General features: G+C 36.9%; 3 protein-coding genes across 7 annotated transcripts; 2 read left to right on the forward strand and 1 right to left on the reverse strand.

Moving 5' to 3' along the window:
* Positions 1–204: 204 nt before the first annotated feature.
* Positions 205–7853, forward strand: LOC141845998 (putative cellulose synthase A catalytic subunit 8 [UDP-forming]). Its single transcript, XM_074733978.1, has 15 exons — positions 205–449; positions 628–737; positions 890–1082; positions 1215–1420; positions 1509–1596; positions 1703–1880; positions 3539–3805; positions 3906–4251; positions 4331–4468; positions 4687–4812; positions 4940–5152; positions 5256–5517; positions 5780–5982; positions 6687–7037; positions 7174–7853. Exons 2-15 carry the CDS (start codon positions 714–716, stop codon positions 7756–7758), a joined length of 3180 nt encoding a protein of 1059 aa, XP_074590079.1. The 5' UTR covers positions 205–449; positions 628–713; the 3' UTR covers positions 7759–7853.
* A 4801-nt stretch (positions 7854–12654) lies between these two features.
* On the forward strand, positions 12655–13243 carry LOC141846829 (uncharacterized). The gene has a single exon (XM_074734889.1). The coding sequence runs from the start codon at positions 12680–12682 to the stop codon at positions 13118–13120; it is 441 nt and encodes a 146-aa protein (XP_074590990.1). The 5' UTR covers positions 12655–12679; the 3' UTR covers positions 13121–13243.
* A 1259-nt stretch (positions 13244–14502) lies between these two features.
* Positions 14503–23389, reverse strand: LOC141846001 (2-oxoglutarate and iron-dependent oxygenase domain-containing protein CP2-like). 5 transcript variants are annotated; one of them, XM_074733984.1, is made up of 9 exons: positions 22908–23389; positions 20368–20415; positions 19282–19461; positions 19055–19205; positions 18868–18954; positions 16362–16486; positions 15528–15646; positions 14798–14904; positions 14503–14693 (listed from the first exon to the last, which is right to left on the reverse strand). In XM_074733984.1, the coding sequence occupies exons 1-9, from the start codon at positions 23214–23216 to the stop codon at positions 14665–14667; spliced, it is 1155 nt and encodes a 384-aa protein (XP_074590085.1). In that variant the 5' UTR covers positions 23217–23389; the 3' UTR covers positions 14503–14664. The 5 variants fall into 5 exon arrangements, with proteins under 5 accessions (XP_074590085.1, XP_074590084.1, XP_074590082.1 ...); XM_074733983.1 differs by having other exon boundaries at positions 14798–14909; positions 18868–18942; positions 22908–23382; XM_074733981.1 differs by having other exon boundaries at positions 14798–14909; positions 22908–23377.
* Positions 23390–23988: the final 599 nt, after the last annotated feature.

Raw genomic sequence — 23988 nt, forward strand, 5'->3', positions numbered from 1 at the left:
ATGTCGTATGATATTTAATAATTATAAATATATTGTTTTTATCTACTTATTTTCCTCAATTCCTGCAACGTCAGTTTCGAGCATCAGAGCCGTCCACGTGGTTGCAGACCATAGGCTAGGTTAACTGGGATTGGCATTTGGGTCCTTGCAGCGGATCCCACCGCTTCTCCTTCGAAGTGCACGCTCTTTGTTTTCTTTTACCGTCTCCATCGACGACTCGAGGAGTCCAGTCCATGGGCAGCTGGTAGAGTAGTAGACGCGCCTTCATCGGCTCCCGTGGTTAAAGCGTCGCTAGTCGGTGGCGATTGAACTCTTGTTGCGAGATTCTCCGGTCATTCCTCTTCTCTATCGCGTTGGCAGGCACTGGAAGGAACTGGAGTCTGGAGGAGGGGGAGGATCAGGGCTGGAGTGCTCAATCGGGTGCCCGTCGGAGCGATTCTTTACTACAGGTGTGATTTTTCTTCCTGTTCTTCTAGAAATTTTTAGCTTTTGATGCGAATGGATTGATCTTGACATTGGCCTGCTCATTTGAGGAAATATTGTGGTTTCAATTGTCGATCTGGATGTTTTTGCGCTTGTTTGTTGTGGATGTTTGTCTGGGTGATTATTGTCATGTGGGCTTGACAGGAGCAAAATGCCGGTCAGATTTTACGCGACTTGAGTTATTTGTTCTGCGGATCTGATTAAAGGTTAGATTGGGTTGGGAAACTGCAATGGAGGACGATGGTGAGACAGCGGTATGCTTGTTATCCAAAGAAATAGTTCTTTTTGTTTGTTCTGTATGCTGAAATGTGCCTTGTTTAAAGGTTAAAGTCTCTATATTTAGATTCAGAGTGTCATTTTCCTTGCAAGTGATGTTGATGCTCCATTTACCTTTGACTGGATGCAGAAACCTGCAAAGCACTCTAGCGGCCGTGAGTGCCAAATTTGTGGTGATGGTGTGGGCACAACGGTGGATGGTGATCTATTTGTTGCCTGCGACATTTGTGGGTTTCCCGTCTGCAGGCCTTGCTATGAGTATGAGAGGAAGGATGGGAAACAGTCGTGCCCCCAGTGCAAGACCAAGTACAAGAGACACAAAGGTTTTGCCTTGGATCTGAAATGATCCCAGTCATGTCTTAAAGTTGCTCACAGTCTTATTTGAAGTGCTTCAATATTATTCAGATCTTCATAAAGTGAGACTCTTAGTTAGATTCATTTGTTGTTACGTGTAGGAAGCCCTCCTATTCATGGAGAGGAGGATGAGGATGCTGATGATGTGAGAGATTTCAATTATCCAACTGGAAATCAGGAACAGAAGCCAAAGATTGCTGAACGCATGCTGGGTTGGCAGCATGAGCAAGGGGAAGATATTGGTCCAAAATATGATAGTGGAGAAATCCCTCGGAATCACATTCCCTTGCTCACTCATAGGCAGGGGGTATGCCTTTATTATTTAGTTATTTCATTTATCAATTCCCCTTGGGTGAGAAAATGCCTAACAATTTTTTTACGTTATCTTCTTGTAGCTCTCAGGGGAACTTCCATTGCAATCACCTGATCATATGATGTCCCTTGGAGGTGGAAAACATGTTCATCCTCTACCTTTCCGGTCACGTGGGTGGATTAACTTTGCTTTTATGGCTATCACTTTAAGTTGGCATTTTCTTATACACAGCTATTGCGGATTTATATGTTCTAATTATTATCCTCCTGTGATCAGCTAACACATCCAGAGAATTTGGCAATGTTGCCTGGAAAGAGAGAGTTGACGGATGGAAGATGAAGCAGGACAAAAATGGTGGGGCAATGACCAATGGTACTAGTCACCCTCCTTCTGAAGGCAGGGGAGTTGGGGATATTGATGCATCTACTGATTATAATATGGATGATGCTTTACTGTGAGTTTTTCCCTTTCAATCTCTTAGTTTTTCATGCATAACATTTTATCTTTTTCTTTCAATTAAATTTGTTAGGCTACCGACTTGGTACCTCAAGTGGTTTGGCATTTGTATGGGATTCCTGCATGCCTAGGGATTGATCTCCCATGTAGACTTAAAAAAAAAAGAATACTAGTGCGTTGATGTTTTTCCATTTATTTGTTTCTTAGTAAGAATCAGCAGTAATGCTCTTAAAGGCCATAACTCATAATAGTTAATTGAATGAACATATGTCTGGTGATGTTTGCTCTTTAAGTGCATTTTCCTTGCTATAAAATATCTATTTATTTTAATTTCTCATTTTTCCTTATGATCAATGTACACTAATATCAGGATGATAGGCAAAGATATTTCCTCTGGTTGAATGCAATATCTAGTCACTGCAAAGTTCAATTTTCCTGTCTTTTGAGCTGGCAAAGTTGGATAACTATCTCATATAATTAGGTTTAAATGCTAAGATCTAGCTCACACATTTTGTTTTTTTGGATTTAGCCTAAACTTTAAAAATGCTGATCTGGTCCAAACTTTCACATTTTAAACAAATATAGCCTTCTATTAAGCTTGCATTAGTCCAAACCTTAATTTGTTTAGGATGCAACATGATTGTTTATTGTTTTAATTATTTTGTAGGCTTAATCATCTTTTAATCAACATATCATCTTATTGAATCCAACCTACTAAACCAAAATCTACGTATTCAAACCCTGCAGTCATCAATCGTAACAGCCAAGATTCATTCAATGAATTTGAACTGGATTGTTGATTACCATGCTAGCTAACCAACTAATTTGGATATACTACATGGCCAACTAAGCAACTGATTGCTAAGGCTAACTTGGGTTACATTGTTGGTAGATTTTTCATCAGATCAATAGTTTGCTTTAGATGAGTTGTTTTTTGAAACTGCATTGAATTCATTGGTAACTCTGTTCAAACTAAAAATAACAAGTAGCCCTAAATTCTTTTACGAAGAATACATCCATCTTATATCCACTTATTTCATGAAAAAACGTGTGGTTTCATTACTGATTCAGGTATCTCAACTTTTGATCAAAATCTACTTCTAGCATTATCCTCATGCCAAATCTCTTTTTCAGCATAGAGCAACAATTACACCTTGGCTTTCTAGACTCCTGCAAATTGTTTGATTTATTGGATTTGTCAGGCCGTTTTGCCTTTCTAAAGTTTGTATATAAGCCAAGATCAATGGTGAAATAGTTAGCTTCTATATTCTATGATATTCTAATTCGTTTAACTACAATCAATTTAAAAGTCATTTTTCTTTTGATATCTTGGTGGTGGTATCTAGTCCTATAGATGAGCTCTTCTTTATATCATCCTTCCATCTTCTTTATTTGTAGAAATTAGTCTGTAGCTCTTTGGAAATGAAGCAACCGGTATCTTTATCTCTGAAGTTGGATAATTTAACTCTGTTATTTTATTTTATTTTTTACAAGCTGAAAGGATACTTTCATCACTTCATTCATAGCTGACAGTTCTGTGGAATTTCCTGTTGCCCAGTTGAATGTTTTAATCATTCTAAGATGCTCTCTCTTTCTTAGGACTTTTGCTGTATCGTTCTCATTTTAACTGTAAGTTCTCACTATTTTGTAATGCAGAAATGATGAAGCCCGTCAGCCTCTTTCTAGGAAAGTACCTATTTCATCTTCTAAGATAAATCCATATAGGATGGTTATTGTGTTACGTCTTGTTATACTCTGTGTTTTCCTCCATTATCGAATCACAAATCCTGTCCGCAATGCATATGCATTATGGTTATTATCTGTAATATGTGAGATATGGTTTGCTATTTCTTGGATATTGGATCAGTTCCCGAAATGGTTCCCTGTGAATCGTGAAACTTATCTTGACAGACTGTCCATAAGGTAACCAGCGCTGTTCTCTAAATTCTTCTTTTGCGCTAAATTCTGTAACATAATTGTTTGGGCTGGTTATGACTAACTTTCATTTACAAAAATAAAAAAGATATGACAGAGAAGGTGAACCATCAGAGCTGTCTGCTGTTGACATTTTTGTCAGTACAGTTGATCCTCTAAAAGAGCCTCCTCTTGTCACAGCCAACACTGTATTATCGATCCTGGCTGTAGACTACCCTGTCGATAAGGTATCTTGCTATGTATCTGATGATGGTGCCGCTATGCTCACATTTGAAGCACTATCTGAAACTTCAGAATTCGCAAGGAAATGGGTTCCTTTCTGTAAGAAATACAGCATTGAGCCTCGGGCTCCTGAATGGTATTTCTCACAAAAAATTGATTACCTCAAGGATAAAGTTCAACCTTCATTTGTGAAAGATCGCAGAGCAATGAAGGTCTGTCTTGTGCAGCTTTAACTGACTTATCCTCTCATGCCTTTTTATGCCTTCTAACCAAACAATTTATTCAATACAGAGGGAATATGAAGAATTTAAAATCCGTATCAATGGCCTTGTTGCAAAAGCACAAAAAGTTCCGGATGAAGGGTGGATCATGCAGGATGGCACACCATGGCCTGGGAATAACACTAGAGATCACCCTGGAATGATCCAGGTTGCTAGATTTGTGTTATTAGTAATTTTTAAGGAACTGATAAATGAAAATTAGAAATACTTCTGGTATAAAATAACATTTTGATATTCGTTATGCTTAATAATCGAAAAATTAGCAACATATATCCATTTGGTTTCTTAAACTTTTAAAATGATTACTGTTATTATCTCAAGATCAAGATAAATGTCTGTTCCTAATAAATTTTGAATGATTTTTAGGTGTTCTTGGGTCATAGTGGAGGGCTTGACACTGAAGGCAATGAGCTTCCCCGTTTAGTCTATGTATCACGTGAGAAACGTCCAGGTTTCCAACATCACAAAAAGGCTGGTGCTATGAATGCTCTTGTAAGAACTTAAATGCATGATCCAGTAAATCTCTGCTAACTGAGTATTTACTCAACACTACAAAAATAATATTTTACTTAGTTAAGGAACATTTCCTGTTTGTTGATGTCTTTAAACTCATTCACAGGTACGTGTGTCGGCAGTTCTTACTAATGGACCTTTCATGTTGAATCTTGATTGTGATCATTACATAAACAACAGCAAGGCTTTGAGAGAAGCAATGTGCTTCCTTATGGATCCAAATCTTGGTAGGCAAGTTTGTTATGTACAATTCCCTCAGAGGTTTGATGGTATCGACAAGAATGATCGATATGCCAATCGTAATACTGTGTTTTTCGATGTAAGTACATATATATTACCAAGCTTCCAATTTTATTTCTGAAGCATGGCTATAGTATATGATTTATTGTCCTTTGACTGACATTTTCTACTGCTCATTGTAGATCAATTTGAGAGGTCTCGATGGTATCCAAGGTCCTGTTTATGTTGGTACAGGTTGTGTCTTCAACCGAACAGCTTTGTATGGTTATGAACCTCCTATCAAGAACAAGAACAAATCGAAGACCTTCTCTTTCTGTTGTGGAGGCTCTCGTAAAAAGAAATCTAAATCAAGCAAAAAAAATTCAGAAAAGAAATGGTCAAACAAGCACATGGATAATACTGTGCCAATATTTAATCTTGAAGATATAGAAGAGGGAGTTGAAGGTAAGTTTTTTTAGCGTTCGAAAAATATACTGTACCTCGTCAGTTTGCACACTACGTCTGTTTACAAGTACTTAATATGGATCATGTAGCAGCTTATGGATATGGAAGTTATACTGCTTCACTTCCAAGTCATTAGAGAATATCCTTACTCAGTTAATAGAATTCAGTAGATCTCCCTATTATAATGAAATAGAATCATAATCGGGACACTTTTCATCTTCTAACGAAATCCTTTTTATCTTTCCTTTTTGGGGATAATTAGGTGTTGGCTTTGATGATGAAAAGTCATTGCTGATGTCACAAATGAGTCTGGAGAAAAGGTTTGGCCAATCAGCTGTCTTTGTTGCCTCAACATTGATGGAACACGGCGGTGTTCCTCAGTCTGCGACTCCGGAGTCTCTTTTGAAAGAAGCCATCCATGTCATCAGCTGTGGTTATGAGGATAAGACAGAATGGGGAACTGAGGTACGCAAATAGCCACATTGCTTATTCTTCTTATTTTATACTCAGGTGCCTGTCTGCTAAAGTTTATATCTACTGGCCTATGTAATGCAACATTCATAATGGGATTTCGAATCAGCTTCTTACCTTACCTCTATTATTTACAGTTGTAAAGCATCTCATTTTCATAGTCGGGACAACTAACGTTATCAGTGCGCATTTGCTGACTATTAGGATGTACAGTTCAGAGGATGTCCTGATATTCTATGTCGAACTTGTCGTGAACAAACTGTGATTCTATCTTCCAGAAAATTCTACATTAAACAAACTGATAGATATCTTTCATCATTGCCCTATCAGTAGAGGCTCCCGCCAATATCGATTTTACTTGTTACAATCTCAATACTTCTGATATATCCAATTCAGGACTTGAGCAGACCCTTAATAGTGTTTGCTATTGATGTGCTCTAGTATCTACCTTATCGGTAGTCTCTCAAACATCAAACTCTGTGCTCATTCTAGTGACCTGGTTGTTCATATTCTTTCCTTTCGTCTTTTATTCACTTCTCTATTTGTTTCTTACTGGTATTGGATTCACTATTTGACTAAGATTTGCTCCACAAAAGGATTGGTATATTACCTGATCCTGTGTTATTTTTTTCTATGACATTGTTCATTCCCCCGAATTAAGTTGTTGAATTCTTAGTAGAACTTGTCTGTTGCTGCAGATCGGATGGATTTATGGTTCTGTGACACAGGATATTCTCACTGGATTCAAGATGCATGCTCGCGGTTGGAAGTCGATCTACTGCATGCCCAAGCGCCCAGCGTTCAAAGGTTCCGCTCCTATCAATCTTTCCGATCGTCTGAACCAAGTGCTTCGATGGGCCTTGGGGTCTGTTGAGATTCTCTTCAGCCGTCATTGCCCGATATGGTACGGTTACGGAGGACGACTGAAGTTCTTGGAAAGATTTGCATACATAAACACCACCATTTACCCATTGACTTCAGTTCCCCTCCTATTGTATTGTACACTTCCAGCCATTTGTCTACTCACCGGAAAATTCATCATCCCCCAGGTATGAAACTTTCTAGTCGTAAATTCGCTGTATGTTTTCGCAATTCTTGCTCGGGTTTCAATAGCTTGATAAGAACTCTCAATGAGGTTCTTTCAACTGGTTGCTAACTAACTAGACTAGCTCCATTGAATTGCAGATTAGTAATGTTGCAAGTATCTGGTTCATTTCTCTCTTCATTTCCATTTTCGCCACCGGTATTCTGGAAATGCGATGGAGCGGTGTCGGAATCGACGAATGGTGGAGGAACGAACAGTTTTGGGTCATCGGCGGCGTCTCATCTCATCTCTTTGCTGTCTTCCAAGGTCTTCTCAAAGTTCTTGCTGGTATCGACACCAACTTCACTGTTACATCCAAAGCTTCTGATGAAGATGGGGACTTCACTGAGCTCTACATGTTCAAATGGACCACTCTTTTGATACCGCCGACGACCCTGCTGATAGTCAACCTGGTCGGTGTGGTGGCGGGGATCTCCTATGCGATAAACAGCGGATACCAATCTTGGGGTCCTCTCTTCGGGAAGCTCTTCTTCGCCTTTTGGGTGATTGTGCACTTGTATCCCTTCCTCAAGGGTCTTATGGGGAGGCAAAACCGCACGCCGACGATCGTCGTCGTTTGGTCCATTCTCCTTGCGTCCATCTTTTCCTTGTTGTGGGTCCGTATCGATCCGTTCACGACTCGAGTAACTGGACCCGATGTCCAGAAATGTGGCATCAACTGCTAGAGAATGCATCACAAAAACTAGATACAAGTTTTATGCATGACTAGTATGTGGAGAAACATTAAATTAAATTATTAATATTTTTATTTTTTTTAAAATTTAGGTAACTCATACGATCCGATTTGGGGAACGGTACTATTTCGTAGAAAATTTTAATTTATATTTACCATTTATTTCAATAAGTTTATAGTTTAGGATATAAGATTTACTGTAGCAGAGTTCTGCAGAGGATATAAGATTTACTCACTCTAATATTGATTTAGTATTTTTTTTATTTATATTCATTCAATACATACTAGGTTAATTAAATAAATATATTTAAATAATTAATTAAGCTAAATTAATAAATTTGAATATATATATCTATTCAACTCTTTAAATCAGTGAATAAAAATTATAAATTATTTATAAATAATATTTACGAATAAAATTGATAAATCATATTAATTAATAAATTTTTTATCGGTATAATAATTTTTTTAAAAAATAATAAATAAATTTATTATTAAATTTAATAATTAATAAAATAAATTTAAAATTATAAAAATTTTAAAGAATTCAGATCAAATTCATAAAAATAAATAAATTTGAATAATCATTTCAACAGTTTAATTTATTTTAAATTTGATTTGATTTGACTTAATTACTCTATAAAATAAGTTTAAATACCACAAAATTTATGAAAACTATTATATTTAAATTAGCTTTGCCTAAAATAACTTTAATTAAAATAACTACTTTAACTAAAATGATTTTAGAGCAATTTTGTCCAAATTTTATCAAAATTATTTTATTTTATTTTATCAATTATTATATATTATAATAATATTTAATTAAAATTATTTCACCATCAAACCTATTTGATCAATTTTGATTAACTTATTTTTTAATAGATTAGAGCCAATTTTTATCAATATTAAAATAATCTTAAGTATATATACAGTCGTAATTTTATTTAAAGTTATTATAATTTGTACTAGCACAACAATATTTTAAGATGATATATATATATATATATATATTGATATTTTTTCAACGTGAGACTAAAATAAGAGATTTTTTTTTGTTTTTTTTTGCCAAGACATAAAATATTCCCCACGCCGGTTAATTAAAATGGTCGATGAGTCAATGTCTTCTCAAAATACGTGTGCAATTACGTACCTTAGAAGCACATGAGGAAACATTAGAAGAAAAAAACAAATTCTCTTTAAAATCTATCTCTATTTTTCTTTAATTTTTTATCCATTTAAAATCGAACGAAAATATTAGACTTTCCTTCTTTTTCTCAATAATAAATTAATGAAAGATTAAATGAGCTTATATTTGAATTAATAATACATAGTAATTATCATTAAAATCAAACTTCAAGTGGTCTAATACTATTAGTTTGTATTAAAAGAGATTTATAATGTTAGATGTAGATTGAATGCGTAGATCTAATAATCTGATTTGTTAATATTAATGAGTTGTTAACTAGTAATGAATTTTATGTTGGATAGTCCCTTTAGAATGGACTTGATATAAAAGGAAGAAGTCGAATCCATTTGGGTATCTAGTTGATTTGTTGACTCTTCCTCGTTGAGATCAAAATTCGGTTGACGTTCATTCCTGTAGAAGATTTCATTGTGCTTGCAAGAACTTCTCTGATGATAAATAAGGGATGCAATGACATTAACTCTCGATTTAGATCAGATATTTTAGTTTGCTATTGCATGCAATTTGTCAGTGTATGCAACCGAGGTCACTCCTTTCCATCATTCTTCAACCAAGGTCACTCCTAACAATCCTACCACCATACTCCAACCAAGGTTACTCCTTTCCACTACGTTTGGACGCACTACCTGGAGCACAACATGTCTTGAGAGTTTATCATAGATTTTACCGAAAGTTCTCTACCATAATCCTCATGGTTCAGCTCTCTTCTATCTTCTTTATTTTTTCCTAAAGTTCTCCATATGACTTCACATAAATCATGACTCTGATATCAATTATTAGAACTAATGGAATCAACATATCTCTATAATATTATGATATTGTCAACTTTGGACCTAAGTTCTCATAATTTTATTTTTGAATTTTTATCCAAAATGAAAAAAAAAGACGTTAAGTGACCCTCCCGACCCAACCCTAGACACTCTAAGATTCTTTTTCAAACCTGCTCCGATTTCGAGTCAAGAGATAGATAAATAGATATATCTCATTGCACTAATCGGGTTGGCGACCAATAAGTCTTTTTATGACTAGATCCAATCTCCTTGTCCCTATAGAAAGGAAAAATAATTTTACGTTCTTCCTTTCGGGAAAGGAGGATTAAGGAAATCTCTTTGATCGTTACTTTCTCCAAACCTCCGGGAATGGAGATATCTTCCATTTTATAAATATATGATATTTTAAATATATTTTTAATGTGAAATTTTGATTGTAATCCTAACAAAATTAATAAAATAAATCTATATGAAAAATGAGTGTCGTAGCTTTCAAAATATCGACTAATGGGAATCTGAAATAAAACATTTCCCAAGCTGGCTAATTAAGATGGTCGATCTCAAAGTCGTGTGCAGTTACGTGACGACTAAACATGGAAACTAAAGGTGTCTTCTTTGACTCCTCGAACACTTTCTTTGAATTAACTAACGATATGAGGTGATACATTCTCACTTGATTATGACTTTCTCAATTTACGACATTAATGTAATTTGACCATGATTAAAAAGTCTAATAAACAATTAATTGTCATGAAAAATTAATTTACTAAACTATAATTGAAGTTTAAATCGTGATGCAGTTTCTTTATTTATTTAATCTGCATTCGTCACAGCGTGCGTGGAACAGAAGATCACCCGAGTCAACGCGACAACTCATCGTGCGACGCTTTGTCAACGCCCACTAAATCTTCTCGCTGAGGGCGAGAGATGCTTGTCCATACGCCAATAATACATCCCAACCGTTCTAGAAGCAGGGTGATTAGTTTATACCAAACGACATGTGGATTCGGTCGGCGGTCTTTCCTCGGCCGGTTTTTGATCACGATTTGGTCGGAAACCGACCGCAATTTGGCCCACAGTGGCCACGTGCCATTGGCGGCGGTTTCCGACTGAATTCGGCCAGATTCCGGTCACAATCCGGCCGGAATCCGGTGTCGGCCGGTGCGCCGGTGAGTTGGCCGTCGATCGGGCCCGATCTGGCGGTTGGTGGTGGCCGGACGGCGACGCGACGACGGCGGATCGGCGGAAGAAAACACTGTGCATTCCCAGTTTTAGACGGTCAGATTTTCAGGATCACGATGTCGCAGACGCGCACATAGGAAACCGTCGCGCAGCAGATCAAAATTATATATATATATATATATAAAATAAATCTAATTTTCTCCTTTCTCTTTCTCAGCTTCTCTCCTCTCGTAGACTATAAATATTTATTTTATTTTTATTGAATTATATTTTTTTAATATGATATTAATTTTAATATGTTTTTATTGAAGGAAGGTAGCTGGATGTATTTATTTTATTTTTATTGAATTATATTTTTTTAATATGATATTAATTTTAATATATTTTTGTTGAAGGAAGGTAGTTTGATGGAATAAAAAAAATTATTAATATAGATGTTGAGATCTGCACCAGGAAGCTTCGACCGTCTTCTTCAACACCAAGACTGCTAGAACAAAGGGGGAGGGGAGAGGAGATAGGAGAGCTTGAGGGCAACACTTGCACATAAGAGGAAGGTGAGATGGAAGGCCAGGAGCGTCCTGGCACGACCACTCCGATGCTTAAGTCAGTTTTTTACGAAGGAGGAGGAAGAAGAAGAAAATGGAGAAGCGTAGTGTGAGATTGCATACCTCTCTCTGATAGCCAACTGACCTTTTATATGGTTTGATGGCGTGAAGTCACATCCAAGACGTGGCCAAAGTCCCATCGCCGTTATGAATGTGTCAAAAAACAGGGTATGGTCCACCCTCATGCCCCCTAGCTGCCTAGCGTTCATAGGAGTGTGTTTCCTTATCTACCGAGGATTTACCTTGAAAACACACTGATATGTCAGAAGAACATTCATAACCGTACGATAGGGGAGTGGTCTATTCCAGGATTAGAAGAGGCGGATGACGTAGGAGATCGATGGGGATTGCCCCAGCTTGGCTGCATATCCGCGTGAGAGCGGGTCGGTTCGGTCTCAGGTTACACGTCCGAGCCGAGCGGATCCACACGGGCGAGGAGGAAGTGACGCAGGCGATAAAGGGCCGAGCCGCCTGGACCCACTCGAAGCATACAGTGGTGTCCGAGCCGAGTGAGCTGGCTGCAGTTCGACACCGGCGTCTCGATAGGGGAACCGCGGGTGATAGAGGACCGAGCCGCCTGGACCCACTCGAGGTATACGGTGGTCCTACGCCCAATATCTTCCGTCTGATTCGACTAATCGGGCTCGACGTACACACCCGTAACAATAGAGAATATTTGATTAGTAGGAGGATGGATATCTGATAGATATGGAGATGATATAGACAAAGATAAAGATACTCAAATCTGATCTATTGTCGTTTCTATATATCAAAGGAAGATTTATGGTTCTGAATTTAAGATTTAGATTTTTAGATTTATGATTTAGGGGAAGTAAAAATTTAAAAAAAATGAGAATTACAAATCAGCTTTGATTAAACTTTAATTAAAATTAGACTTTTAAATCATCTTTGAATAATGAAGTTGTGTTAATTAGATAGAAGTTTGTTTGAATTTTGATTTGATTCCGACAAAATCTAACTGCTGGGAAAGGATCCTGCCTGTTAGATTCTAGAAGAGATCCACGTTTACCACGATGGAACCACCCAAAGCGTTGGTCAGCAAGTCAAACCCCTCCTTTAAATAGCCCACAAATCTCCACACAGAGATCAAGAACAGAGGAGGGAAGAAGAAGATCGAAGAGGGGAACGATCATGGAGCAAGAGATCGTGCCGATCCGCTTCTACAAAGGGATCAACTCCTACTGGAGGAGCAGGAGATACCAAAAGATCGACGCCTCCGCTTCGCCGCCGACGGGGAAGAAATCCAAGACGGCGACGTCGCGGCTCGGCGGCGGCGGCGGCAGCAGCGGGCGGTGGTTCCTGCGCCTCCGGCGGCGGATAAGCTTGAGCCGGTTCCGGATCCGGATCCCGTCGCCGGCGAAGATCCTGACCCGGCTCCGGGACGCCTACGTGGACTGGATGCTGTCGGCCGCCCGCAAGGCGCCGGGCCTGAGCGAGCCGGCCACGTGGACGAAGCGGATCCCCAAGTCCCGGCCCGCGAAGACCCGGACCAGCGAGATCGAGCGCCGGCTGATGTTCGAGATCTACAACTCCCTCGTCGTCGCCGGAGAGATCAAACTGAAACAAGCATGATCGTTGAGAAACTGCATCAACGTCGGTTCTATTTAATTTGTTGCTCTGAATTTGTTGTTTTCCTTGTACATACGCTTCGCTGTCGCTTCTATCAGTGGAAGAAAAAAAATTAATAAACAGGCAAGCAACGAATTTGGAAAAACTACGCCGATCATACTTTTCCGGCCATCGTCTTGGTCAACACAGATAAATGGCAAATTTCTGGAGCTGCATAGAGAATATTACTCGAGGACGACTTTGACCAGGGATATCGGGCTCCTGCGGCGGCGGCGGCGGCGGCGCCGGCTGAGGTTCCACGTGGCGGCGCGCTGGATTACGTGTCGTGCATGCAGCAGCGCATGTCCCATCACGAGAAGAGCACGTGTTAAGTAAGCATAGCGGAATGAACAACTTGCACGACTTATCCCGCACTACTCACGCGCGACACCTCCTATCCATCGCCCGCCGCTGCCTTCCCATCCAGCCACTGTCGACCGCCGCCTTAGGCGCGATCGATGCGCTCCTCGCTCCGTCCGACGATAGATTCCAACCCTATAATGATCGAAATCCAACAAATTAGACCAAAAATGCAGTCGACAATGTCGGATGTCAAATTTCAACCAAATCGCAGTCGGAGATCGACCAAGGAATCCTCGATCGATCTCCGATCGCAATTTGATCAAAATCCGACCGTGATTTGACCGACAATATACGCCGATCATTCCTCGATCAATCTCCGACTACTATTGGGCCAAAATCCAATGCCCAACACTGCCAACTGCGTTTCCGATCAAATTCGTCAAATTCCGACTACAATGATCAAAATCCACCACCAAACAAAGCGCGACAAGCGACGCATCAATCGCGCCTGAGGCAGCAACCGACAATGGCCGAACAACGCGACAATCGATCGAAAGTGTAACGCATAGATCGCGCGGGATAAATCATGCAGGATATCAATTCTCAATATATATATTATTAATATTGAAAAGAATCAAAATACTATTAATGTCTCTTAGAGATAAAATATCTATTTATAATTAATATAATATAATTTATTAATATTGATCAAAGTTAAAATATCTATATTATAATAATTATAAATTCGTAATATTAAAAATAAAGATAATTACAAATCCATAACTAATTACAATACATCTTTTGATAATAAATCAAGAAAGATATCCTTTTAATAATTTCAATAAAAAAACATCCTTTTAATTTTTTACCCAAAGCCCTTCACATTTAATGAGCTTCAAAATCTACCTGTGGAGGGTTAGAGACAAAAATTCTCTGTATTTTCCACTCTGCTGTCTCTGGCATCGGGTCGAGCAGGCTCTCAAAGGGAAGAACAACCTGTTCTTATTTTTCTGCAGAAAAAAAGAAATCTATGTGAGAAGGAATTGCTAGGGGTGAACACTGGTATATACAAATAACCTCTCGATTACAAACAGCTCGAAAACAAGGTTAACTTTCTTGAACAATTCGAGATCAATCTGGGCAACAACAAGCACGATATTTTACAACCACTGAGTAGAATGGAATACTTTATGGCACCTTAAGTGCTAGCTCCTCCGTAACCCCTGAGAAATGTCTGCCAAGTAAACAAACAAACATACTGGTTACTTACTGCAAAGGTCTGATGGCCGATGCTGAATTTAATTCTATTGATTTCTAAGAAAATTTCCAATCGAGTACCAGTTTGGTGGTGGCCACCGACAGGCGCTGCCGTTCTTTCTTCTCGCGCTGGCACTCGCCGCACCAGCTGGAGAAATCCTTTTGGAATTTCCTCATCTCTCTGAAGACTGAGCTGTAGAATAGATCGCACAGGGGTTATTGCATTGCACAATTTGCTTTCTTATCAAACAAGAACAATGGAGGAACACAGGGAAACAGAGTAAGTTTTGCACTGATAATCTGTTTGTTCATATTGATATGCATGTCGATGATGCAGTATCATACTACTTCTGAGAAAGTAAGGATCACTACTAGAGCAGTGAAAATGTATTAGCTGCCCAGCCCTACCTCGGGAGCTTCGAATTGTGTCTCAATAGTTTTATCTAACAGGTCACTCTGGTGCACCAAGTTCCGCTTGCACATTTAAGATGGTATGGATGATTCTCTCATCACAATCTGAATCAAATGTTGGATAATGTGATGACAAGTAAAGAAAACCACTACCGAAAGTACACTGATAGGATCTAGCACTAATCTACTAAATCCAATAGCTTCTTCCTTCACCATGACGGTATTAGTGCTTCCATATTTCCAATCTCTTGCCAGGAAAGGTTTCAACAGTTCATCCATAGGACATTTTATTTGTGAAGTCTTCAGATGCCTCAATTTATAAACAGTGAAGAATAGAGCTATTGAAAAAGAATTTACCATCAGATCACCATGCATCTCGAGAATAAAAACATAAATATACCTTCTACACCACAAAAGCATGTTGATTCTATGTCCAGAAGTTGTGGGAAGAGCTCCATGTCGGTGACGCCCAAGATGAAGTACAGCTTGACCAGGGACATGAGAATAATCAAAGATTTCCTACAATAAAAGCAAGGAGAATTTTGGGCAGCATATCAAGGAAGAATATAATGATGTTCAGCCAACAAACTTCTGATAATGTTTATGAAAAAGGAATTTAAATGTCACTATGATTTAAAATTCTTCCTGAAGGTTGAAAACCTATCAATAATGGTGTAGGAACAAATTATTAAAGCAACATGTCTATAAAAGAATTTCCCTATATGTTTAAATGGCACTTTAAATGTCATGAACATCAACCAACAGATGGGATGGGTTAACTTGAAACAAAGAGTGCAAATATATTGTTGCGATCAATTTAAAACAACTTCAACCCACCTTATTGACAACAATTTTGCATGGTTCTATTGAATTACATTCATTGATACAATCATTGTGTTCTGTTTCCCAGCATTCTTGAAGTCAGTGTAGCCATTACTGAGCAGGCAAAATTTCAATTTTTTTAAAGAACCAAATTATAAATGCATGAAAATAGCAAATACAAATGCTCCAATTCTCGATATGATTTGTTGACTAGTTTCTGCAATAACTTATTAGCAACATACATATGAACAAAGGAAAAAAAAAATTCCAGATGCCCTTCAATGAGTTCCAACTACCTAAGACTTCATGTATGTTTCAAGTTCAAGGCCAACATAGAATGATGAAATGCTCCAGAATACATACACTTCCACAAACAGATATGTGCAAAAATACCACCCATGTAATGACAAACCTCTGTTTGTGTCTCAGTATTCACATGCTTGTCACATCGAACTCCCCGAAAAAACAATTGGCCACCAGAAAAATCTTTGCCCAAACACACATTTAGAGTGACTTCTGAGTCATCCACATGGAAACCTGGATCATAAAAACTGCAATGACTTAAAAGAAATTTAAATGAATTTATTCAATTTGGCCACGCTAAAATAAACATCAAACTGTAAAACCCAAATTGAGAAGATCTAAACCCAAGAATATGATAGGAAGGTAAAAGGTATTTCGTCATTTACTGTGAGACAATAAGAAAACAGCTATGCAGCAATATGTGATGTTTATCAATTATAATGCTGATAGCAATATGTACTCAATAAGTTAAAGGTCTAAAATCAAAGTAGCTAATAAGGTTGTTGCCAGGGGGAATGATAGTAACACGCAGGAAATTGCCATTGGTGTTGAAATAAAAAGATAAGAATTAATGAGGAAAAGGCAAATCAGGAACAAATTATGAAATTTGAAAAGAAAAACCATTCAGAAACAAATCTCACCTAAATGAAGATAACATTTTATTATCAGAATTCAGGACCATACTCATGATCACTAACTGCTTTCATCAGTGATGAGATTCAATCACACAAATGAAAAATGCACAAATTCGAGGATAACATTCCAAGATGTAATGCCAGCCAGTGGGTATTATTAATCTATATGAACTTTTAATCTAAATTCAGAAAAGACAAAAAGAAAACTTTGCTACAATTGAGGGGCCAAGACTGTCATCAGCTTCAACAATCAGAAGAGGTGTGCAAAAAAAAAAAAGTTATAATGGAAGACATGTCTGTAAGAGACACAAAAATATCAGCCTCTAATTTCCCTTAAGTAAGCTAGTTAGAATGAGGAGATAGTACATAAGGATCCATACATGCAGCTGCAGAAAATTACTCCAGACTAAAATCATCCTCAAATTTCATGATTCTGAGATAATTTTAGCACTATTATAACCTGTGCAATTAATGACTCGAAAAATTGACACCAGCATCAGGATTGGTTCAACATGGAAACTTATTGCAGGTCAGATAGGATTGACAGAATCAGAATAATCCATGTGATAAAGGAAATTGATCAGAAAAGGAAGAATGTTAGATTTTGTTGGGACTTGAATTGAGTATGTTTTTTTAAGCACATATATGCTTAATACTTAGAAGAACTATACTGAAAGTATAACTAAAGATATTGCAGATCATTGAGTTAAATAACTAGAGAACCAGAAATTGTTGGGACTTGAATTTTATTTTGTACTCTACATGACATTATTGATTTGTATATTTACATAGATTTAAATGATTTTTTCACATTTTGCTTTTGAAAAAAGTAGGGTAAAAGTCAAAAGGGCGTCTCTTTTTTACTGAATCATAAAAGGAGTGCCTTATGTTGATTTATTTATCAAAAGAACGACCCACCACTATAAAACGACACAATTGTTTGCTTATATCTCTTGCCTAAATCCTGAATTGGTCGGACGCATTGTAGTAGCTACGAAACCATAGTTGCTACACAGCTGTAGTAGCTAAGAAATCATAGTTGCTACAACATGGAAATTTTTTTTTAAGACATTGTTTGGAACCGCTTTAAACGAAATTTTTTAGGCTTGAAATTGGACTGTTATGGATTACACCCAGTAATCAAATATAGATTTTTGAACGAGTTTCGATTTGATATATTATGCATCACGTAGTTCAACTTAAGTCAAAAGTTATGACCTCTCAAAGTTTTGAGTTTAACATTCACATTGTCGCAGCTCAGTTGTAGCAGCTACGAAATCATAACTGCTACAACGTGAATGTTAAATCCTAAACTTTAAGTGGCCATAACTTTTGACTCAGATTGAACCACGAGACGTACAATATATCAAATCGAAGCTCGTTCAGAGATCTACAATTGATTATGAGGTGGAACTCATAACAGTACGATTTTAGGCTAAAAAAGCATCGTTTAAATCCTTTTCGGAGGCTCCAAACAATTTGTCTTGAAAGTTTTTTTTGTTGTAGCAGCTACGGAACCATACTACTACAACTGTGTAGCAACTACAGAACCGTAGCTACTACAACCACATAGCAGCTATAGTTTCATAGCTGTTACAACGCGCTTGATTTAGACAGGAGACAGGATAATAATGAGAACAGTATTGGAGAACAATTGTGTCATTTTACAAGAGATGGAACGCTCTTTTAATAAAAAATCAACATAAGATGCCCCTTTGACGATTCGGTAAAAAAATGGATGCCCTTTTGACTTTTACACAAATACTTCTTGATGATTTGGTGTAAAAACAAATAAATATATTTTAGATTTATTTGGTATACATTATATATCTTCAGATTTTCTATATGTCAGTTATGCAATGATTATATGTTTTCAAAATACTAATCGGTATTTTATGACATTTTTAAGATAATCATAAGAATCTGAATTGACAGCTAATAACTTTAGCAGTACTTCTTGTACAATATTCAAGTGGCTACCTAGTTCAACATCCTTGTCTTTTCCATACTCAACCACAAAGCCATGATGTGAATCTAGAGTTGATCCGCCAACCTCTGGAAAAAATACTGCAATTGCATAAAATAGGTCCTAAGAAATATTGGTGAAACAAAGTGGAGTAAAAACAAAATTACAATTCCTGTTATGCAAAGAAGACATGTTTATCACCTCTAGCTATTGGAGATATGTATTCTTCCATAAGCTTGTTAAGCATGGCTTCCAAGCCAAAGTCGTCAAGCACAGCACCATACTTATTCATTGTATTTGGTCGCATTATTTTGAACTTGATTGTGTTAACCCATTTTTCAAAATTGTCCACCTAAGGAATAATTAAATTATTATAGGTTATGCGACCAAATGAGGTATTAGGAAATGGTTGCAAGTTTGCATAATACCTCATCCAATAACATCTCGCAGAAACTTGGCTGTAGCATAGAAAATGTATATATTCCAGGTGATGGTTCAGAAAGTATATTTCTGAAGCTCTCGTCTGTGTTATCATTGATTGCTTTAACAAATGATGGCATAAAAAATGCTGATGGATGCAGATTGTATAGTTCTTTATGCAAAGGCTGCTTTAGAAACAGAAAGAGAGTTAAAAGTCACATGCATTGTATTATAATTTATTAGAAGCTAGAATGCCTATGGAAGAAGTAATTCATTAATGCAAGTAAAAAAAGCAATGTGTAAATATTTAATAAGTAATCAAGACTAAACAAAAAGCTATAAAATTTTCATCCCAAGGGCTTCAACCATATAGGTCAGTGTAAATCTAATCACAGTTGCACAGCACATGCAGTATGTTATAAGGGGGAAATATTAATAAATAAACTTGTATGTGTATTCTTTAAAACAGAGACAAGGTTCGCTAAATACAGACAAGCATATCGAACTTCTTGTATTTGAATAAACACAAGTCAATCTCCATGCGGCCACACCCATTCACGCGTCATTTGGAACAAGAAGGAAAAAAGTTCAGGAAGAGGACAGGCAAATTGAGTACTCCTCCCAAAGAAAGGATGAAGATCATTATCAACTGCAGATAATGCCTCCAGTTGAAAATTTTGATAACCTAAAATTAGTTGTAAAAACGAAATGTGATGTCTAAGAATGAAGAACACCAACCCTCAAAGCGTTGGGAAATAGCATTATGTACTATGAGTTACTTGCTAAACCTAAATGTGTGTGTGTTTGTGTGCAAACACTCCAAACTCCAGTCAGGATGCCTGCATTATTCAGAGAAGTTACATAAAATACCTACAAACAGTACAATAGATCTGAAAAACAAATCATATATTGTTTAACATCTTATCTCCAGAATATAAATAGCATTGAGCCGAAATCCCTAAAGGAGTTATTCCACAAAATAATTAGAAGCCTAGTCAAAGAACTAAGCTTATGAGAAACACAAATTTTCAAAATGATATGCATAAATCAAAAAAACTGAACATTAAAGAGATTAACATATTGAAATAACAAACCTGATAAGCAGACATCAATTTATATCTATACTCTTTGTGTCTCTGGACCTGATAAAGCAAGTAATCACTCATGATTACTAGAAGTAAATGAGACAAGATAATCCAGATCAGACTCAAATAAATGACAAGAATATAATGAAATAACAAGGTATGCCCGCCTAGAAATGATGAAAAATTAAATATAAGAAACTGCAAACACAGGTCAGCAAGTACTTCATAAACAATTTCCTTTTACAAAATAAATAAAAAAACTTCCACATGATTGCCACCAGCCAATTCCATCTGTTATAGTCAACTAGTATAATTATACCTCGTTCGAAAAAAATTATCCAAATATGTTTTTGATTATCCGATCATTGTCATCTTTCTCCAAACAGATCAAAATTAAGAAACACAGATGAGCAGGATGTGAACTGCCTAAACTTTATGTCAACAATCAAAGCATACAAACACTCAGAAAAGGCTAAACAGATCTTTATTTATCCTCTCCAATACTCCTAGCAATTTCAAAAAGATCAAGCGGAATGTTCCTTATTTTAGGATGGATATTCATCTTTCTGCATTCTTCATGTAGCTACTTGAAATGATGAAACTAATCCAACCAATACATTCATAAGTCAACCTCTTTCAGGCATTTTAGAACCATCTAGCCAGTCTCACATTATTTTTTTTGAAAAAAAAAATCAGAGGTAAACAAAAGTAAACCATAGCAATGCACATTGTACAATTGTTCATGACACATTCCTTTTACAAACTCATTCAAGACATTCATTACAATAACAACTATTCTCCAAAATATATCCTTTTTTAGTGTTGTTTCCTTATATTCAAACCATAAAGTATCCAGAACCTTAGGTAGATTCATTAAGAATTTTCTTTTCTTCAAATTTAAGACACGGATGAGGAACATGCAAGTTCATTTTACATATCTCACTTTTAATGATCCTACTTTTATTCAACAAAAAAGGTATTTTACATCACTTTCTTAATTATATTGAATTAACAAATAAAATGTATCTAAAACTTGTGCATAATAAACTTATTATGCATCAATTTTACATTTTTCTATTCTTCTCCCAGCATTGATAAAATACCCATTCAAATAAGTAGTTTCCATCATATACACATCTCACTTCTTAGTCATCCCACCTTAATGATACGAAAGAGATTTACATTAATCACTTATTCTGTGAAAATTAATTGAAAATACCTGAACTCCTACTCCTAAAAATACTTGTGCAACAGTTTTAATCGCCTTTTTCATTCTTCTCTCTTCATTGCAAAAGTTGCACTTCGAAAATGCATTTCTTGATAACATCCAATTTAGAACCTCTAACCATATCTGATTAAACAATGATTCAATGGTCCCATCAACAAATCACAGACACCGTTAATAACATCATGCATAGCTATTTTACATAAAACATAGATTGACCTTCTAACAGATTATATATATCTTATAGTTCCATTCTGACCCTGATCACATATAAAGCATGGAAATCTCAACCTTATAGTTTAGGGTTTTTTTCCAAAATAGTTACAAGAAATGAAAAATACAGCATGGAAGTGGTGAATAGATAATAATTAATAAATGATAATTCTCAAACATCATGAATGGTCAAACAAACCATGTATTTAATTTTGGACCTTTAGATCAAGGAAGAATTGTTCACAAGACACAAAAGCTCAGCAAGCATTAAAAAGTTCCTTTTGCATTCTAAAAAAGAATGTTGTTATGATCTCAAACATTTAATAGCATTTAACTTTCCTTAACTAACACTCATATTTCTGAAATCTTTTGTACCAAAATTCTTACTTTTCCAAATGTTGAAGTACAAGTTATTTTAGTTTCTTATATTTCCCTATGCAAACATTGATATGTTCTTGCAGCCTAGTAGACAAGAAACAAAAATGCAACCTAGTAAACTAGTAATAGATAAATGTACTGGGATAGTGTTTCCTATCTATGCAAGTTCACCGAGTTTTTTTGCCCAGTCCAGCTTTTGCACTAGTTATCATTAATTTCTCAGTTTGGGCAGCAGTCACGGAACAAAAGAACAGTTTGTTCATAAAGCAAACCACATAGAGATTAATGAATAGTTAACAATTCGAAACCTACTTTTATCAAGCAAAAATTTTTCAGTTCAGCAGAATGTGCCAAACAACAAAAAATTAAATATGAAAAAGAATGCCATCCATCTAATGATCATCGTAGAAGAATCTGACAGGCGATCAAACAAGATAACAAATCAATACAACGCCAAGTTTAGCGCAAACGATATTCATTAAACTAGAGCAGACGCACGTCGTACTACACGCCACAGAGGGCAAAATCTCGTCGAGCAAGGGCAAGCCAAAAAGACTGTTGAATACCAATCAATCAAATAAATTGCTGCAGACGAGTTGACTAATTTAATATTCAGTCTTGCAGGAAGGCACACGAGAGTATTCCCATTAATTTAGTAAAAAGTTCAACTCTTTTAAGTCCTACTTCAGCTGCGAAGAAGAAGAAGAAGAAAATGAACGAGAAAGTAGTTCACCCTGATTCGCTCCCCCTCGGGCAAGTATCGCAAGAGGATCTCCTTCATGAACTGCACCTTGACATCCCGCGGCACCTCGAGCATATTGGGCGGGAGGTGCCGCTCCAGGGAGCTGAAGATTGCCGGGTCGAAATCCGACTGAACGTCGTCGTACCGCTCCGGCTTGTGCTCCGTATTCGGGTTCAGCCTCAAACGCCGGTCCGCGTACGTCGGCCTGGCCGGCGCGGCCTTGCCCTTCGCCGGTCCATTACCGTTCCCATTGCCGGCCGGGGGACCGTCCCTCCGATCGACGGCGCCGTCAAGCGACATCGCTTGCTGCCGGAGGCTCCGGCGTCCGGTGGAGGGAGATCGGATCACTTCCGGCGCTCCATCTGGGGCCTGAAACGAATCGGAGGAGACGGGTTAGGGTTAGGGTTTCGGTGGAAGGTGGATGGATAGAGAGAGAAAGAGAGAGGAGAAGGAAGGATGCGGTGTCTGATATTAACTGGGATATAGGAAAAAGCCACTGGCTGTCGCCACTTATTACGGGATTGCCATTGAAGAATGAAGGTGGTGGGAGAACGTAGTCGTTGGCTACTGGTGCAAAATTAGGGTTTCTTTCGGAGGGGACGGGGTGGGACAAATCCCCTGTCGGTGGCCAGATAGCGTACACATATTTTGATGCTTTGTGAACTGGACACGTGGGCGGATTCCCATAGCAAGGTAAATTCCATTTACACCCAGTTTATCTTCTTTTTTTTTGTTTTTTCTAAATATGTTAAGAAAAAATATCAAGAGTATTTTTAAAAAAATAATATTAAAAATTATAATATATAATAAAATTATTACACATTAAATATTATTATATTAAAACATTTTCTATCATCATAATATTAAATATAATAAATAAAATGTTTATGAACATAAATTATAAATAAAATCATAATCATAAATAATGTTTTTATTAAATTTGTAAATAAAAAGAATTCTCAAACTAAATAAATAAATTTACAATATCAAACTCACAAACAAATTAAATAAATTTAAATATATAAAATTTTAAATAGTAAAATAAATTTGGATTGAGAATTGAGTAATATTT

The sequence above is a fragment of the Curcuma longa genome, chromosome 15, assembly GCF_044706935.1.
Source record: "Curcuma longa cultivar G26 ecotype Majalengka, Jawa Barat chromosome 15, ITB_CL_G26_1.1, whole genome shotgun sequence".
Taxonomy (NCBI): domain Eukaryota; kingdom Viridiplantae; phylum Streptophyta; class Magnoliopsida; order Zingiberales; family Zingiberaceae; genus Curcuma; species Curcuma longa.